The sequence below is a fragment of the Panthera tigris genome, chromosome E1, assembly GCF_018350195.1.
Source record: "Panthera tigris isolate Pti1 chromosome E1, P.tigris_Pti1_mat1.1, whole genome shotgun sequence".
Taxonomy (NCBI): domain Eukaryota; kingdom Metazoa; phylum Chordata; class Mammalia; order Carnivora; family Felidae; genus Panthera; species Panthera tigris.
The window spans coordinates 60,195,391-60,214,149 of record NC_056673.1 but is presented as its reverse complement, the minus strand read 5'-3'; the positions used below and the strand labels follow the sequence as shown (position 1 = coordinate 60,214,149).

General features: G+C 60.5%; 1 protein-coding gene across 1 annotated transcript; it reads left to right on the top strand.

Annotated features, from left to right (window-relative positions):
- The first annotated feature begins 10,385 nt into the window (after positions 1 to 10,385).
- Positions 10,386 to 18,736, top strand: NOTUM (notum, palmitoleoyl-protein carboxylesterase). Its single transcript, XM_042966169.1, has 12 exons — positions 10,386 to 10,430; positions 11,674 to 12,035; positions 13,143 to 13,195; positions 13,276 to 13,371; positions 13,839 to 13,899; positions 14,327 to 14,385; positions 14,758 to 14,860; positions 15,574 to 15,765; positions 15,903 to 16,003; positions 16,546 to 16,693; positions 17,843 to 17,890; positions 18,121 to 18,736. The coding sequence occupies exons 2-12, from the start codon at positions 11,701 to 11,703 to the stop codon at positions 18,425 to 18,427; spliced, it is 1,503 nt and encodes a 500-aa protein (XP_042822103.1). The 5' UTR covers positions 10,386 to 10,430; positions 11,674 to 11,700; the 3' UTR covers positions 18,428 to 18,736.
- Positions 18,737 to 18,759: the final 23 nt, after the last annotated feature.

Sequence of the window (18,759 nt, the reverse complement as noted above, 5' to 3'; positions counted from 1 at the left end):
CCCCCATCGAGCTCTGTGCTGACAGCTCAGAGCCTGGAGCCTGCTTCGGATTCTGTGTCTCCCTCTCTCTGCCCCTCCCCCTCTCTCAAATATAAATAAAACATTAAAAAATAATAAATAATAAATAATTTTAATGACCTCTAGGGTCACCCAGCTGGCTCAGTCATGCAACTCTTGATCAGAGTCATGAGTTCAAGCCTCACATTCGGTGTAGAGATTACTTAAAGAAATGAAAACTGAAAAAAAAGGACATCTATAGACAAGCTAAACACTTAATAAAGTACTGCTCTCCAGCCCTTCTCTACGCGTCCCTCTAGATGCATCACTGCTAACATCATGTCACATTTGCCTTCTTTCTGTGCATTTATATTTGCATATGTGCTGGGGCTCCCGGGTGGCTCAGTCACTTGAGCGTCCGACTCTTGATTTCAGCTCAGGTCATGATCCCAGGGTCGGGGGATCGAGCCCCGCATCAGACTCTGCACTGAGTGTGGAGCCTGCTTAAGATTCTCAATCTCTCCCTCTGTCCCTCTCCCCATGTGCTCTCTCTCCCCACCCCCTCTTCAAATAAATAAATAAATAAATAAATAAATAAATAAATGTATATATCTGCATATTTGTTTATATTGAAAGTAAGTTGACAATATCCAGGCACTTTCCCTCCAAACAACTCAGCAGCACCCCCTAAGAAGCAGGACCTTCCCCTACTTAACAACAACCCACCCCTGCGCCCGCCAAGCAGACAGTCATGGACAGAAGGATATTGTCTAATACACATCTCACTGTAGAATTACCCTTGTCCCCAAATAGTCCTGTACTGCTGGCTGTCACATTGTGTCTGTTCATCACATCTGCCTACACTCTTTTAATCCACAACAGACCCTCGATCTTTTGTTTTGCTTGTTTTAATTTTTCATGACACTTGCATTTGGTAAGAACCCAGACCCGTTTTCTTTAGACTGTTCAATAGTCTGGTCCTGCCTCAGCCCTTCCGGGATTAAATGTTCGGATCAGTGAGGCAGCAAAGGCGACAGCCCGTCAGGAGGTCCAGGACATCAGCTTGTCCTGTTAGTGGGGAGTGAAGTCTGAACACTCAGCCAGGGTGGGTTCTGCCAGCTTCCTCCGTGGCCAAGGTCCCTCATAGAGTGAATAAACCATGTGTGGGGTAGTTCCTTGAGACTGTACATATGTTTTTCAATGACCTTTTACCCAATGGTTCTAGCATCAGTTGACGGTTAGTGTCTGAATCCATCGTTACGTTTATGATTGCAAAATCATGACTTTCTAACTTTATCATTTCCTTCACATTTACTAGGCATTTTCTTGGCCAAGAAATGCCAAAAAAATTCTTAAGCGTTGGGGCGCCTGCATGGCTCAATCGTTTGGGCTTGTGACTTTGGCTCAGGTCATGATCTCGCTGGGCTCATGGGTTCGGGCCCCACGTCGGGCTCTGTGCTGACAGCCGGGAGCCTGGAGCCTGCTTCGGATTGTGTCTCCTTCTCTCTCTGCCCCTCCCCACTCATGCTCTGTCTATCTGTCTCTCTCTGTCTCTAAAATAAACATTAAAAAAAGTAAAACAAATTCTTAAATGTTAATATGAATTCATAGATTCTTTTTCCATTCAATTATTCTTTTCGATGGTCAAATTGATCCAAATTTAGCCAGTGAGACCTCCTTAAAGCTGGCTCCTATGCTCCCATTTTATTTATTTATTTATTTATTTTTTGAAGGGGGATGACTTTTATTTTTATATTATTTCAACTTAGAAGAAAGTTGCAAGGGGGCACCTGGGTGGCTCAGTCGATTAGTGTCCAACTCTTGATTTCAGCTCAGGTCACGATCTCACGGTTCATGAGTTTGAGCCCCGCATCAGGCGCCGTGCTGACAGCTCAGAGCCCGGAGCCTGCTTCGGATTCTGTGTCTCCCTCTCTCTCTGCTCCTCCCCCGCTCATGCTCTGTCTCTCTCTCTCTCCTTCAAAAATAAATAAAAACATTTTTTAAAAAATTAAAAAGATAAAAAAGAAGGAGGAGAAGGAGGGGGAGGAGGAGGGAGGGGAGAAGGAGGAGGAAGAGGAGAAGACAGTTGCAAGAACAACACAAGGAACTCCTGTGTGTTTCTTAGACTCACCAATTATAACATGCCGGCCACTTGTTTTATGATCTCTCTCTCTCTCTGTAGATATAGATACGTAAGTTTCTGATGAACTATTTGAGAATAAATTGGAGATACCGTGCACCTTTGCCGCTCAGTGCTTCGGTGTGTGTTTCCCGAGAGCCAAGCCAATCTCTTACAAATCACCGAACTTCTACACACCGTTGGGAGATCTAACATGGATACCATACTCTGAGCTGGTCTGCAGGCACCTTTCTCAGTGACATCTTCCCTGCATCCTTTTGAGTGTTTCCATTCTGCTCTGAGCACTTCACTTCTGCCACTCAAGATGTCCTAGGTTCACCCAGGATGTTCCCTGCCCCAGCCATTTAAATCTGCCATTTCTCAAGGAAGCCCCAGTCTCCATGAGAAGGGAGTGGGCTTTAGAAGCCAAGGCCTGGAGCTGAACGTGCTCAGCGTTATGGAGCCCCTCTGCCTTCTACGACCTCGCCAGGGACAGAGCTGGCGTCCTGATGGCATAGAATGTCTCTCCCTCCAAACCACACCTCAGGCTTCTTCCTCTCCCCTCATTCCATATTTATATTTGGTTGAACAATATGAAATTACCAATATTCAACCATTTTTTATTCTACAAAAGAAAAAAAAAAGCAAATCTACATGGTTCAACCAGGTATCCCTTTCCCCACAGTGACAATGCTTGTTTTCAGTAACATCAGTGTGTTTACTAACGTTCTCTGTTCCAGGGCACCTGGCTGGCTCAGTCAGCAGAGCATGTGACTCTTGATCTTGGGGTCATGAGTTCAAGCCCCACATAGGGCATGGAGCCTACTTTAAAAAACAAAACAAGGGGCGCCTGGGTGGCTTGGCCAGTTAAGCGGCCCACTCTTGATTTCGGCTCATGATCTCACAGTCCGCGAGTTCGAGCCCCACGTAGGACTTTGCAGTCACAGCACACATCGAGCTTCGGATCTTCTGTCTCCCTCTCTCTACTCCTCCATCCCCACTCTCTCTCGAAAATAAATAATGTTAAATTAAAAAAAAATTTAAAACAGCAACAAACAAACAAACAAACAAACAAAAAACCCATTCTGTCACAAAATTCCCTCCAAATAGCTTCGGCATCACCACAGCAATCTGGCTATTAACTACCGACCTACTAAGGAAATTTCAAGATCTCTTTGTAGTTATTTTTGTCCTCAGAACAGATACCGCTAAAGAAGTACAGAGTATAGTGTTCAAATTTTATTTGAATTAATTCTCTTTTTCTGTGCAGTTACGGTCATCCGGTACATAGGTTCATTTATTTCTGAATCTTAGGGTCTTTTTTTCATCTTTTTTGATTGAATGCTATGTTTGGTTATACAAGATATTTATGGGCATCAAAAGTTGCAAGTTTAACACAAGACAGCCAGAAAGGATCACTCCCTCTTGGTCCGTGCCTACTCACCCCATAGAAAACCATCCTCTTTCAGTTCTGGGGTAGCCGTCCCGTGTTTCTTTTTGCAAAGATAAGCAAGTGCATGTATCGGAATGCTAAGGGACATGGGTGTAAATTCTTCCCCTCCTTCCTTCTCACCCAGCGGGTGGCACGGATGTCCCCTTGTGTGTTATTTTCACCGCAGCCCACATGACCCTGTTCGAGGACCAGTTTGACCTCCATACACCGCACCCAGAGTGCTGAGCGTCCCCAAGAGGATGTTGTAGGGGAGGTCACAAGCTGGACAGCCTAGGGAGGGGTCGGGGCATGAACTCCGGGCTGCATGGAGGGTGGGGGTTGGTTCTTCACTTGTAAAAGGACAGCGGCAGCAGCCCTGACTGCCAAGGAGACGGGGCCAAGCCATAGAGCACATCACAGGCAGTGAGTGCCCCACAGTGGGCCTCCGCTGGCCCTGAGCCAGGCCGAAAGACCAGGTTGGGGTCCTCGCCCCAGGAGGCACAGAATCTCCTGGCCTGGCCCAACCCAAATGCTGAGGGAGGAGGAGAGCCATACAGGTTACCTTCCTGGGCATTGCAAATGGGGCCAAGGCTGTATTTTCCAGAGAAATGATGGCTCAAAGAAATGATGTGGTTTTATTAGGACCTCAGGTCATATGTTGTAGGTTACAAGCGCCTGGCTGGCCTGGGAAACAAAGCTCCTGTTACCTCTAGGAGCAAGTAGTTTTTGAGGGTTCACCTTGTGCTGGGCCCCTGGGGGAGGCCCTGCCCGGTGCCATACTTACAATTCAGCAAAATGCATTTAAAAGATACGTATAAGGGCACCTGTGTGGCTCAGCCGATCAGATGTCCGACTCTTGGTTTCAACTCAGGTCATGATCTCACAGTTTGTGAGTTTGAGCCCGCATCAGGCTCTGCTTGGGGGCCGTGGAGCCTGCTTGGGATCCTCTCTCTCCCCCTCTCTCTGCCCCTTCTGTTCTCTCTCTCAATATAAATAAGTAAAAAAAAAAAAAACTTTAAAAAATATATGTACATATGTGTGTGTGTTTACATGCACATACACACACGATCGTGGTTACATGGCATTTTTAACTTAACCAGCCTCATCTATTTTCCAACATAGATCTTTCTGGAAATTATCTGTGTTATCGTTAAGGCAGTGACTTCTCACTCCCAGAGAATGAAACAGTGACTCCGGGCGACCTCCACACTTACCACTCTGCTCTGAGTCATGAGGGTCCTGGGGCAGCTGTTTTCCTATCATCTGCCCCATCCCCCAGAAGACAGCCTAGGGACAGGGCTCAGGTGAGCCAACAGGGTCCCTGCCGCCCCCCCCCCCCCCCCCCCGCATGGAGCAAGGTGGGTGGTCCCCAGGCACTAAGAACGTCACACACACACACACGCACACGCGCACACACACACACACACACACACACGTGTTAGAATGATCAGAGTATTGATTTCATGAAACAGTTGAGTTTCTAAGTCGCCACCCTGCCGGCTGGCAAAGTGATATACTCAGCCCCAGTGCCCTCTTCTGAAATCTGGAGGGGCCCCAGCACTGTCCCTACCTACCCTCTCACGGGTTCTGAGCAGCGAATGCCGTGGGCTGGGAGGGCAGAGATCGCTGCCTCCCCGCTCCTTCTGGCCCCTGTCCTCCCTCCTCCGACAACGAGGACGCGGTAGCTAGACAGCTGTTCCCAGAATCTGCTTTGAATTAAAAAGTGGTGTGGCCCTTTAAGAGAAGCATCTGCCGCCCCCGCCCCCGCTGCCCCCTTTGATGTCGCTGGCGCTGAAAGGTTCCCAGTGATGAGATCTGAGGGTTTGTTTCTGCCTCCCTAGAGGCCACGTGCAGATCACAGGGTGGGAGGGAGGACGGGCCGAAGGTCACATGGCCCGGCCTCCCTGGCCTGCAGCCGCTATTGCAGCCGGCACTGGGGACCAGCAGGCTGCACGGATGGGGACCAGCTGGCCTGGAGCTCATTAGGGTGCAAAGAAGCCAGCAGCTGGCAGAGCCGAGGGGGAGCCGGCTCTGGCCCTCCCCATGGGGCCTGACCTCCCCAGGCCCCTCCTCACCTGTACGGCAGGGGTGGGGCACGTGCTGGCGCCCTGGGGACACCTGCGACACCCTGGGAAGCCCCATCTCCACAGATCTTCCAGAAGCACCTCCCATCCCCATCCCCTTCCTCCTGCCAGCTTTGGAGGGTGGCCGTTCCCAGGTGGGCCCTGACACTCCAGTTAGCCCAGGGGGCAGCCACAGGCCGGCATCCGGGAGGGTCCTCCAGCCAGGACCGTCCACCAGGCAGCTGAGGCTTTGCAGGGAGGTGGGGGGGGGGGCAGGATGGGGGAGGGGTGCAGAGAGGCAATCAGGTCTTGCCAAATGACCGTGCATGGGACCCAAGGCCCTCAGGGGTTGAGTCTGGGGCCAGGAAAGCCTGCACTGGTCCTCTGTTCGCTGGGATGGGATGGGATGGGATGGGAGGCGGTCACAGGGGGCACTATGATGTAGCTTCCTCTCGCAGCCCTGGGGTCCCTCACCCCTACGTGAATGGGGCTCTAATTCCTGGGCTCTCTCAATCCCAGGATAAGGGATATATATATGGTCCCTTCTGCCAAGTGATCCCAAGGCTGCTCAGGGCAGGCCTGCGAATGGCCACCTGATTCTCAGGAGAGGACATGTCCCCGCATCGAGCCTAGAAGTGTCTGTAAAGGGCCTAGACCCACACACCCTCGCACCAGGCAAGCCGTTTTGCTAATCGAGGTCTGGGAGTATGAGGCCAGGGGGGATTTCCTGCTAATGAATGGGGGAGGGGGGACCCTGGGGGAACCCAAAAGAGGGTTCAGATTCTGTGACTGCAGGCTCTGGCCTTGAGGCCCCTTCCCTGGCTCAGAGCTGGAGATGGGCTCTTGCCTGGCCAGGGAGCAAGGCCTCCTCTCAGAGCAAGCCCCTGGGGGGAGCAGGATTGTGTGCCCTCTGGGGCCTCAGGGGCCAGCAGCTGGGGTGTGGAGCTGCCCAGGTGGTGGAGAGCGAGGCGAGGCGGCTGAGGCCGGCAGGCGGCATCTGGGCCCCAGACGGCAGGCAGGCCACAGCTGGAGCTCAGAGCAGCCCTCCTGCTATGCAAAGCCAGACTCAGGGCCCTCAAGGGGCCCCAGGAGGGAGCCAGCCGTGCGGTGTAGGGCGGTCCCACATCTGGGCAAGGGCGCCGGGTCCACAGCTGCAGCATGACCGGAGGTCCTGGAGGCCCGGCCCTCTGGCCGCGCTGTTGGTCTGAAAGGCCTCACACGGGGTTTCAGGTGGGACCCCGCACCACGGACTGCCCTCCACCGCGCCCTCTTCCCTCTCCCTCAGTGGCTTCGGCCAGCCCGGGCCCTGAACCTGCCCCAGCTTGGGCCCTAGCTCTGTTTTTCCCAAAACGTTCATTCATTCTCTGCCTGCCGCTTCCCAGGAATTGGGCACATGTTCACACGCGGAACACAGCTCCCATCAGTTACCCGTGTACTCACCTGAGGTCTCCGGCTCCCTCCCCCATGTCTTCCTGCCCAGGCGGCAGCCCCCGCACCCCCAAACCGTGTCTGGGGATACCCCTCCTAAAGAAAAGAAACCCCCACTCCAGGTTCTCAGTTCCCCAGCTTCCTTGCAGCTGAGCATATGCCAGATCTGAGCTTAGCTGGAAGCACCTGCCCCCCTGAATGGGAGCCAGGAAGCCAAGAGGCAGGAATAAAGCAAAGTCTACTGCACGTGGCCGTGGGGAGAGGCCAGAGAAGGGCGAGCCCCACATCCAGCATCTGTGGCGTCCTTGGTCTGTGGGCCACCGCAGGAGGATGATTTGTTCCTGCTCCTCGTCCCCAAACCTAAGTTCCTACCCTCCAGACATTCCATGAGCCCTTGGTGCCATGACCTCAGTCTACGTTGGTCCCTCGGGGATGGCCACCACGCACGCCAAAGTAATAGCCATCATATATCACACGCCCCCTGGCTTCTGCTGGTCCTGCCTCATTTCCTGTTCTCACGCCCCTGGGAGGCACGTGCTGTTCTTGTCTCCACTTTACAGGTGAGAAACCTGGCAATACAAGACCCAGCCCCAGGCGGGGGGGGGGGGGAGGGGGGCAGAGAGCAGGTGCTGGGGGTTCTGCTGCTCCGTCCCCCACCATGTGGGGCCCCTGGACGTCCACCTAGTGAGCAAGCTGGGGGGTGCACATCACATGTCCTGGGAGAATGTCCCACCTGGACACTCAGTCTACCTGGAGCACATCCTCAGTCACGTGGTGTCCTACGTCCAGCCTGGTGACCACCATGGGTCACACCCCTTGGAGCTATAGGGTTTGTTTGTTTGTTTGTTTCTTTGTTTGTTTGTTTTTCCCAGGTAAAATTCACATAACCTAAAACCAATCACTTTAAAGTATACAATTCCGCGGCATCGAGTTCACGCACAGGTGCAACTGCCACCTCGACCGATTTCAGAATATTTTCGTCACTCGTTCCCTCTTCCTCCACGTGCCCTGGCAACCAGCAGTCTGCTTTCTGGCTCTGTGGACTCGCCCATACCGGCCATTTCACACGAACGGAATCATAAAATATGTGGCCTTTGTGTCTGGCTTCTCTCACTGGGCTTCGCGTTGCTAAGATTCACTCATTACGAAGCACGTGTCAATGCTTCCTTTTTATGTCTGAATGGTATAGACCACGTCTTGTCCATCCGTTCACTTGTGGATGGACGTCCGGGTTTTCCACCTTTTGACGACTGTACGTACTGGTGCCATACAGGCTTTTGTTGGGACACCTGTTTTCAATTGTTTTGAGACTATACCTGGGCATGGGATGGCTAGATCACACGATAATTCCGTTTAACCCACCGAGGAGCCACCAAACCGTCTCCCGCAGCGGCTGCCCCATTTTACGTTCCCGCCAGCGGCGCACACACGTCCTCCATGCGGCCCCGGCCAATGCCTGTCCTTTCCCGTGTTTCTGACCGCGGCCCATCCTCCTGGCTGCGAGGCGGTATCTGACCCGTTGCTGCTCAGCCGAGGGTCTGCCCTCCTCCGTGGCCTCGGGGCCGGGTGCGTCTGCCTGGAAGCGGAGGCCCAGCGCTGGGCAGCCTGAAGGGCCGGCTGGCCTGGGAGGACCCGGCAGAGTGCAGGAGCTGCAAACTCTGAGCGCGGGAGTCTGGGGCGCAGAAGGTACAGCTGGCCCCTCGGGGGCCGGCAGGGAGAGGACAGAGTCAGTGTGTCACAGCCAACTGCCGCGACAGGTCAGGGTCGCACGGAGCAGGAATGGCGAAGGCGGAGACACAGACAGACAGACGGGCAGGAACGTTCTGGGGAAAGCTTTTCGCTTCTGCTAGTTATGTCGAATAAACCAAAACAAGAACTCATTTTGGTTCAACGTGCAGGCTAAAACGCATTACGGCAAACACCGGCGAGCACAACATACATGCTCTCCCCTCGTCCCGGAATTTCGTTGGCAATCACCACTGCCGTCCTGGCCGCCCACCGTGCTGAGCACTTTCACGCATGGGCTCCCATAATCCCACAAGAGAAGCTCTGATAGAGGTACGGTCATTACCCCACTTTAAAGAAGAGGAAACGGAGGCACAGAGAGAGGTCACAGGTCCTGCCCTGGATCTCCCAGCCAGGAAACGGCTCAGAGCCGGGTCAGTGTGGGGCACGACCCAACCCGATGATGCCACCCAGCTGGAAGCCGACCTTCCCCGCCTGGGACTTGGAGTAATGGGCTCCTAGAGGCAGGTTGTCCCCAATACCTAGGTCAGCGAGGGCGGGAAGGTGGAATCCCTCTGGATGGAATCTGTGCGAAGCTACCACCTCTGGCCGGCCAGTCCCAAGCCTTTAAACTGACCCAACCACGTGGGGGTGGGACGGCCAGTGTGGATTTTTGAGTGAACAGAGCTCACTCTTGGCACGTCTGTGAGCTTCTCTGAGCCTCAGTCCCCCTCATCTGGAAAATGGGTACACAGCTTCCCTGAAGGTGCCCGTGGGGAGGACCCGTGCTTGTCACACAGCCTGCCCTCTCTTAGCTGAATGACCCCAGCCCAGGCCAACCTCTGGGGCCCCTAAGACTCATCTTAGGCTTTGAGGGTTCCATTACACACCTCACATCCCTCGAGTGCCCCAACACCAGCTCTCAGGGGCCCTGTTTGGTCTTCCTGAGAGCCCAGCCAGAGCTGCCTGCTGTGTGTACAGCTCAGCACTCAGCCTCGGGCCTGGTGAGAAGGACAGAGAGCAGTGGGGCCAGCAGCAATCCAGGGGGGCTGGGGTGGGGTGGCAGCCTCTAATCTCCTGCCCCAGGAGGGGCTGCAGGTGCCTCCCGGGGGGGGGTGTGTGAACACAGCCTCCCCGTTGCCCTGAATTAGGAGACGGACTCAGGAAGCCCCCCCGCAACCCAGTTCTGGACCCCTGTCCCCAAAGGCAAGGCCTGTTCCCTATCTTTAAAATGGGCGTGATGGCATCCGCTGGACTGTAGATGGGAGGGGAAAGGAGAAAAGGTCTACTAAAGCAGTCCACAGCACTTTGTGGGTGTGGAGGGTGAAGAAACGCTTTTTTTTCTCCCCACCCACCCGTAGAAGCCTCCTAAGCAAACACCTGCCCCCCCCCCCCACCCCGTTTTGATTTCTGAGAAAGAATCTCCTTCTGTCTTCGGTGAGGTGCGCTGGGAAGGTGAGGTGATGGGCCAGACAGACTGGGCCGCATGGGGGGGTCACTGAGGGGAGACCGAGCCAGCGGCTCATCGATCCTCGCCCCCTCCCCTCCCCATCTCCCAGTGGCGGCTGGGGCACGGAAAGGTTCTTGGGGGTCCTCGGCGTGGAGCACTCAGCCAGGGCTCACGCAGGGAGGATCCAGGACCCCACCCCGAGGCCCGCCGACCTCGGTAAGTGGCAGCGCCCCTTCTGGCCCCACTGCCTCCCAGGGCCGCCCAGAATCCGTCCATCCGGGCGCAGGATCGGGCGACTCCCCCGTGGCGCCGTGCCGGGACGCCCGGTGCCTCCCCGCAGGTCGCCGAGGGCGCCGGGGCCCCGCGCCACACCTGTCCGCTCCTCCTGGAGGCCCCGGCGCCGCTGCTGCCGGCCCCTCGGCGCGGGGCCCTGTGTCCGCCGTCGCTTTGATCCCGGGGGCCCCGCTGGATAAAAGTCCCGGGCGGCTCCGCGCCAGCGCCAGAGGGGGAGCGCAGCCGAGCCGGCGTCCCAGCGGGCTGGCGCAGGGCGAGCGACGCCGAGGAGCCGGGGCCGCGGGGCCGGCCGCGGTGAGCGCGGGGCTCGGGCGCGTTCGCGGCGGGCGGTGGGAGGGGGTGGGGGTGGGGGTGGGGTGCGGGCCGGGGCCCCGGTCGCCCGCCGGCGGCTCCGGGCCTGGGCAGCAGGGTGAGGGGGGACCCCGGCGGCTCAGGTGAGCGCGCCCGCCCTGCGCCCCCAGGCCCGTCGGGCCCGGCCCCTGCGCGGCAGGCGGAGTCCCGGCGCGGAAAAGCCCCGCTCCTGCCCGTGGCGTCCCCCCTCCCCTCGGCCCCCGCCGCCCCTTCCAGCCTCCCCGGGGCGGGGGTGGGGGTGGGGGTGGGGGCGGCGGCGGCGGCGGCGGCGCCGGGCCGGCCGCGGGGGGAATGGAGCTGCCGGGGACCGCGGGGGCCGCGCTGCCCCCCACGGAGCCGGGCCGGGAGCGCCTCCGGCGGCCGCGGCGGGGTAGGCCAGGCCCCTCCGTCAGGCTTGCGGTTTGGGAAGAAAAGGCGATGCCTCCGCCAAGAAAAGAGCGAGCGCGGCCCCCTCCCCCTCCGCCGAGCCGGGCGGCGGCGGCGGCGGCACATCTAACGCGCGGGCACCCGGGCCGCCGCGGCCCCCGCAAACTACGCCCAGGCTCGGCCCCCGCCGCTCATTGGCGCGGGCCGGAGCCAGCGCACCCAGACCCTGCGCTGCCCTCGCCGGCCGCGCGCGGAGCCCGAGCAGCCCAGGCCGACGGCGCCCGGCCCCCCGAGCCTCGACGCCGAGCCGCCCGCGCTTCCTCCGCCGGGCCCGGCGCGGGCAGCCGGTCGGGCGAGCAGGCGCGGCCGGCGCCCCGCGGCCCCGGCGCCCCCGGCCCGGCGCCCCCACCCCCGCCGCCGCCGCCTCAAGGCCGCCCGCTCTCCGCAGGTGGCCGCGGGCCCGAGCGGCGCGGCCATGGGCCGAGGGGTGCGCGTGCTGCTGCTGCTGCTGGGCCTGCTGCACTGGGCCGGGGGCGGCGAGGGCAGGAAGACCTGGCGGCGCCGCGGCCAGCAGCCGCCCCCGCCGCCCTCCCCGCCTCGTGCCGAGGCGGCACCCGCGGCCGGGCAGCCGGTGGAGAGCTTCCCGCTGGACTTCACCGCCGTGGAGGGCAACATGGACAGCTTCATGGCGCAGGTCAAAAGCCTGGCCCAGTCCCTGTACCCCTGCTCGGCTCAGCAGCTCAACGAGGACCTGCGCCTGCACCTCCTGCTCAACACGTCGGTGACCTGCAACGACGGCAGCCCCGCCGGGTAAGGCCTGCGCCCGCCCGCCCGCCCGCCCCGACCGGCGCGCCCCTGCAGGCCGCCCCGCCGGGCTCGGCCGCCATCCGCCTCCGTGCCCCCCTCGGACGCACGGAGTCTCGGCGCTGGTCGCCCGCCCCCCCTCCTCGGGGTGGGGGGTAAGAGGGCTCCCGTCGGGCTCGCAGAGGAGCTGGCCCGGCGGAGGACCCGGGGCGGGCACCCGCAGCGGGGGTGGGGTGGGGTGGGGTGGGGTGGGGGCAGCGCTCGGAGAGCTGGCCTCTGGCCAGGCCGGGCACTGACCCCTCGGCCACCGGTGCCCTGCCCCGCTGCTCGCGTCCTTCGGTCTCTGGGCGGGGAGATGACCCTGGCTCCAGCAGCAGGAGGCGACGCAGCGGGGCGGGGAGAGTCCTGCGGTACCCCACCCCCACCCCAGCTCCACAGCGACCCTGTCCGCCCCCTGCTGCTGCCGGGACTACCTGAGATCCCAGCCAGCCAGAGGGACGGGGAAGGGGCGCAGGTGGGACCGAAGGACCTGGGCTGCGGCATTCACCCCTGTCCAGCCCCGATGTATACGAAGGAAGGATGTGAGGCTGAGGGTTGAGGAGGGGTCGGGGCCCCCACACCCTCAGCTAAGTCGACAGCCCGAGGACCGGACGTTAGGTCGGGCCTCGGTGGTACTCGCGCCCTTCCACGCCTTCCTGGCGGTCCCAGGGCCCCCGCCCCACGTGCACGCTCCTCTAGAGAGGGTGCTTTTCGGTCTCCAAGCACCACTGCGGGTCCCGGGAGATCCCGAGCCCAGCAAGACCGCCCCCACCCCTCCCCGCGCCCCGCCGCCGGCGCCGAGGTTACAGCGGGTCCCGCGCGGGGCGGGCCGTGGGGATTTTCCACGGACCACACAGCCCCTCGAGGCCCTTCCCGCCCCACGAGCGCCACCTCCCGGGACCCGCCACCGCTGGCGGGGCCGCGCGCGCTCCGCGGGGCCTGGCCGCTGGCGCCCCCGTGCGGCCGGCGCGTGCGCCGGGCGACAGGTGGAATGACCCTTTCCTCCCCAGAGCTGGGTCCTTGCGGGCCCCAGCTGACCACCCGCTCCGCCCGTCCCCCTCCCCCTCCTTGCAGCTACTACCTGAAGGAATCCAAGGGCAGTCGGCGGTGGCTCCTTTTTCTGGAAGGTGCGTCCCCGGAGCCGAGGCGGCGAGGAGGGCGGAGGCCCCTGGGCGTGCGGGCCCTGACATGGTGGCTGTGCCCGCAGGTGGCTGGTACTGCTTCAACCGGGAGAACTGCGACTCCCGCTATGACACCATGCGGCGCCTCATGAGCTCCAGAGACTGGCCGCGCACCCGCACAGGTCAGCAAGTCGCCGATCACCCCCTCACCCCACCCCCCACCCCAGCTCCCCCTGAGGGGTAGGGCAGGGTAGGGTAGGGCTGACAGTTCCAAGTTCTGGAAGAACCCTTGCCCTCCTCACTCCCTAGAGCCCTAGGAAAGCCCCCACCGCGCCCACCCCCCCAGTTCTCCCACCCTCCTAAGGTCAGGGGGCACCCACCTATCATCCTTCACTCTGTTCCACAGGTAATCTCCAGAGGCGGGGGGAAGGGGGCTTACTATGGCTGCTTCTACACCCCTCATCCCTAGGTCACAGCAGCCAGTGCTGGGTGGTGGAGGTCGGGGGTCACGTCCGGATGGCTAGTCTGGCCTACCTCCCTTGTCGTGGCCAAGTAGGATCCCCCACCCCCCACACATTCCCGTAGCTCCCATCCCCACACACCCCTTCCCAACAGAAAGACCCACTGCCTCTGCCCTCCGACACCACAGGCACAGGGATCCTGTCCTCCCAGCCAGAGGAAAATCCCCACTGGTGGAATGCCAACATGGTGTAAGAGGGTCCTTCCCTGGGGGGAGGTCCTTCCGGGAGGGGTTCTTTCGTGGCGAGTCCCATGGGGGGTGTTCCTCCCTGGGGAGGGTCTTTCCTGGGGGGGGGGGTCCTTCCTGGGGGCGGGTCCCACCTGGAGGGTCCTTCCTGGGGAGATTCTCCCTGAGGGTTCCTACCTATGAGGGATTCTTGTCCTTGGGTGGGGGGGGGTTCTTTCCAGGGGAGTCCCATGGGGGGTGTTCCTCCCTGGGGAGGGTCCTTCCTTTTGGGGGGAGTCCTTCCCAGGAGGTCCTGTCCTTGGGAGGATCTTGTCCTCCGAGAGGTTTTTCCCAGGCGGTCCTGTCCTCGGGACCCTTCCTGGGGAGGGGTCCTTCCTGAGGGCCTTGGGCAGCAGAGGACTATGGCAAACTCACACCGTCCGTTGTCACAGCTTCATCCCCTACTGCTCCAGCGATGTCTGGAGTGGAGCTTCGTCCAAGTCTGAGAAGAGTGAGTCCCTTGCTGTAACTTCTGTTCTCTGCCCCGAAGGACACGGCAGGAAGGACAGGGCCCCTGTTTTGTAACTCCTTCTAATCCTCTGACCGTGTGTCCCGGGATGCCTGACCCAAGCACCCACTGCCTGTTGTCCAGGGCTGGCTTGGCCCCTTCGGAGGTCCTCACTCCTGCGTGTCCCCTGGGGGGGGAGGGGCCCCATCTCTCACGCACCTGACAACCTCCCTTCAGTTCACCTCAGCCCCTGACCCTATCCCCCGGAAGGACCTCCAGACCCCCAGCTAGAATTCTTCCTCCTTCCAACCTGGCGCTGGGAGGCCTTGCTCCTGTCCGGGCCCCCCGTTGAAGCCACGGTCCTCCTCCTTGCAGACGAGTATGCCTTCATGGGTGCCCTCATCATCCAGGAGGTGGTCCGAGAGCTCTTGGGCAAAGGGCTGAGCGGGGCCAAGGTGCTGCTGCTGGCAGGGAGCAGGTGGGCCAGGCAGGGCGGGGGCCTGTGTGTGCAGGGGGTGTGGCGGGATTAGAGGTGTGGAGCGCAAGGAGGGGCCGCGCCTTGGGCTCCAGGGAGCTCACGCCTCCCCAGGCCTGGGAGGGCACCTAGGAGGGTCTGTGTTACTGGAGCGTCGCAGGGGTTCCGCTCCACAGTGCTGTGTAGCTGGAAGCTTTCCGGAGGATGCTTCTGGACTCCGAGGTCGCTGGATGCCAGGGAAGCCTTGGATGACGGTGGCCTAGGTAGTCGGTTAGGGGCTAGCTGTGGACCGGTGTACCTTCTCCAAGGCCTGGGGTCCCTGCAAGCGGGATCACGCCTGGTGGCTGCACCCCTGCAGGCATGCAGGGCCCCGAGGACATCGGTAGAATACCTGAGGGGGTCGGAGGCCACATGTTTTGTCTTCATTTTCAGATAAGGAAACCGAGTCAGAGACAGAGGAAGGGAGAGAGGAGGGGGAGGAAGCGGGTGACCTGCCACTTAGCTCAGTGTCGGGAGCTCTGCCAGCCCCTCCTGTGCCTCCGTGACCCCCAAAGGCCTGTGGGTCTTGCACACGAATATGGAACACGGAGCGTGTTGGCAGCTGGGAAGCATCAGGATCCCGGCCCCTTCTCGGGCCTAGGCTGGGGCAGGGCGGGCTCGGGGGAGGCGAGCGCCCCACCGCGGCCACCCGGCCTCACGTACTGCGTCCTCCCCAGCGCGGGGGGCACGGGGGTGCTGCTGAACGTGGACCGCGTGGCCGAGCAGCTGGAGGAGCTGGGCTACCCGGCCATCCAGGTGCGGGGCCTGGCTGATTCGGGCTGGTTCCTGGACAACAAGCAGTACCGCCGAACCGACTGCGTCGACACCGTCACGTGCGCGCCCACGGAGGCCATACGCCGCGGCATCAGGTGCCAGACCCGGGGGTGCCTCCTGGGCTCGCCGGCTCGGGGGCGGAGGGCCTGGGGCGGGGCTGCGGGGGGGGGGGGGGAGGTGCCGGGGCGGGGCGGGGCGGGGCGGGGCTGCCTGACCCCCAGCCCTGGCGCAGGTACTGGAACGGGGTGGTCCCGGAGCGCTGTCGGCACCAGTTCAAGGACGGCGAGGAGTGGAACTGCTTCTTTGGCTACAAAGTCTACCCGACCCTGCGCTGTGAGGGGCCGGCTGCGGGCGGGACTCGCGGGGCAGGGTGGGGAGCAGGGCGTGTGGGTCTAGGCTTCCTCCAGCCTGGAGTCTAGAGCTGGGTGCAGAGACCGCAGGCCACCCACATGGGGGCGGGGGAACTGAGCCGTCCAGGTTTGCCTGGGACTTGCCTGGTCTCAGCACTGAAAGTGCACTCGGTCCCAGGCCGACCAGGACAGTGGGTCACCCTGTCCACGGTCACAGTTAGGAATGTGCTTGGCAGCTGAATCCTAGTGCCGCCCTCGGTGGGCCTCGGCCGGCCCTCCTCAGTCCCCCACTTGAAGGGACACCACCACCAAGTTGTGGTCACAGTGCACACCCTGGGAGCCAGGCCAAGGTTGGTGGGGGAGGTAACAAGGTACTTCTTCAGACAAGCACACTGTGAGGGGGCCGGTAGCCAGCACTCCAAGGGCCCGTGAGCCTGCCGTGGAGCTGGCTGGACCTCAGCGGCCCTTAGCCCGGGGTGGAGGGTAGAGTGTCGAGGCAAGGCCCAGCTGAGCTGTGCCCCCCAGGCCCCGTGTTCGTGGTGCAGTGGCTGTTTGATGAGGCCCAGCTGACTGTGGACAACGTGCATCTCACGGGACAGCCGGTGCAGGAGGGCCAGTGGCTGTACATCCAGAACCTGGGCCGCGAGCTTCGAAACACGCTCAAGGATGTGCCGTGAGTGTCCTGCCCACCCCACCCCACCCCACTCCCGCCCCTCTAGGTAGGCGGTAAACCATTTGACGTAAAGATAGCGGCCTCACAGATGGCAAAACAGGAAGCGGCCTTGCGAGCAGGGGTATTGCCCAGTGCTGAACAGAAATGAGCTTCTGACCCATGAAAAGACGTGGAGGAAACGTAAACGCACGTAACCAAGAGAAGGAAGCCAGTCCGAGAAAGGCCACATAGCGTATGATTCCAACTCTGTGACATCCCAGAAAAGGCAGAACTGCGGGGTCCGTAAAAAGCTCATTCGGTACCAAGGACGGAGTTGGGAAAAGGGGGAGGGATGCACAGACACAGGGGATTCCTAGGACAGTGAGACTACTCGGTGTGAGACCGTGATATGGACACACGTCAGCATCCGTTTGTGCAAACCCTTACGATGTCCAGCACGAGAGTGCACCGTGGCTCTGGACTCTGGCGATAGCTGTGTGTCACTGAAGGTTCGTCAGTTGTGACGGACACGCCATCTGGTGGGGGATGCCGATAATGGGGGAGGCTGTAGGTGTGGGGGCAGGGGGTGTGTGAGAAATCTCCATACCTTCCACTCAATTTTAATGTGAACCTAGAGGGGCGCCTGGGTGGCTCAGTCGGTTAAGCGTCCGACTTCAGCTCAGGTCACGATCTCGCGGTCCGTGAGTTCGAGACTGATGGCTCAGAGCCAGGAGCCTGCTTCCGATTCTGTGTCTCCATCTCTCTCCCCTCCCCCGTTCATGCTCTGTCTCTCTCTGTCTCAAAAATAAATAAACGTTAAAAAAAAAATTTAATGTGAATCTAGAAATGAAGCCTATTAAACAAACAAACAAACAAACAAACAGCAAAATATTCACCTGTCCGGGTCAGCATCCCACCATGGCCCAGGGGGCCGTGCCTGGAAGGGGTGGACTCTGTGCCGGGTTTGGAGGCAGAAAGAGACAAGGGTTTGTAGGGGAGCCCATGGGTTGGTGGGGACAAGGCCTGGTCCAGAGCAGTAGGTACAGGAAGGAGGTGGGAGCCAGAGAGAGGTGCCCAGGGGGGTGGGCTGGAGCGTCAGGACCTGCGGGCACCGGGGTGGGGAAGATGCTGGAGGTGCTCTCTCTGAGCTGACTGTCTGCTCCCCAACAGGGCCAGCTTCGCCCCCGCCTGCCTCTCCCACGAGATCATCATCCGAAGGTCAGTGTCCCCATGCCCTGGATAGATCGCATCCCTGGCTCTCGCTCCAAACGTCCACAGCCCCACCCCCCCACCTGGCCGCCACCTGCCTTCTCTGGCTCTGCATGAAGGGCTTCTGTCTCGGGCTTCCGATGCCGCTTACACAACCGGCTGTGTGGCAAGAATTCAGAGTCAGCCCGCCTCCGGTGGTAGCAATGCCGAGCGAGCCCCACCTGGATTTCTGTCTGCAGCCACTGGACGGACGTCCAGGTGAAGGGGACCTCGCTGCCGCGGGCGCTGCACTGCTGGGACAGAAGCCTGCACGACAGCCACAAGGCCGGCAAAGCCCCCCTGAAGGGCTGCCCCGTCCACCTGGTGGACAGCTGCCCCTGGCCCCACTGCAACCCCTCCTGCCCCACCATCCGGGACCAGTTCACGGGGCAGGAGATGAACGTGGCCCAGTTCCTCATGCACATGGGCTTTGACGTGCAGACCGTGGCGCAGCAGCAGGGCCTGGAGCCCAGTAAACTGCTGGGGATGCTGAGCAGCGGCAGCTAGGGGTCCCGCCCCGGGAGCTGGCACTGAGGGCCGGCCGCCGCCACGGGCTCCCCACCCCAGGGCCACCTGCCTGGCCTCTCCTGCCCCTCCTAGGACAGACAGGGCCCTGGCCATCCTCCCAGCAGCCTTCGCTGCCCCTCTACCACTGCCTTGGGAGGGGGGGACCCAGCCAGGGGAGACCGTGGACCTGCCCTCCAGCCCCAGCCCTGCCTCCCGCCTGCCCTCGCTGGGGAGCCCGAGGCGCCGGGTTCCAGCCCGCTGGCCCAGCCCCAGCCTCAGCCTCTCCTGGCCTTTTGTATTATTTTATAAAATGACTTTTTTATTACTTTAAT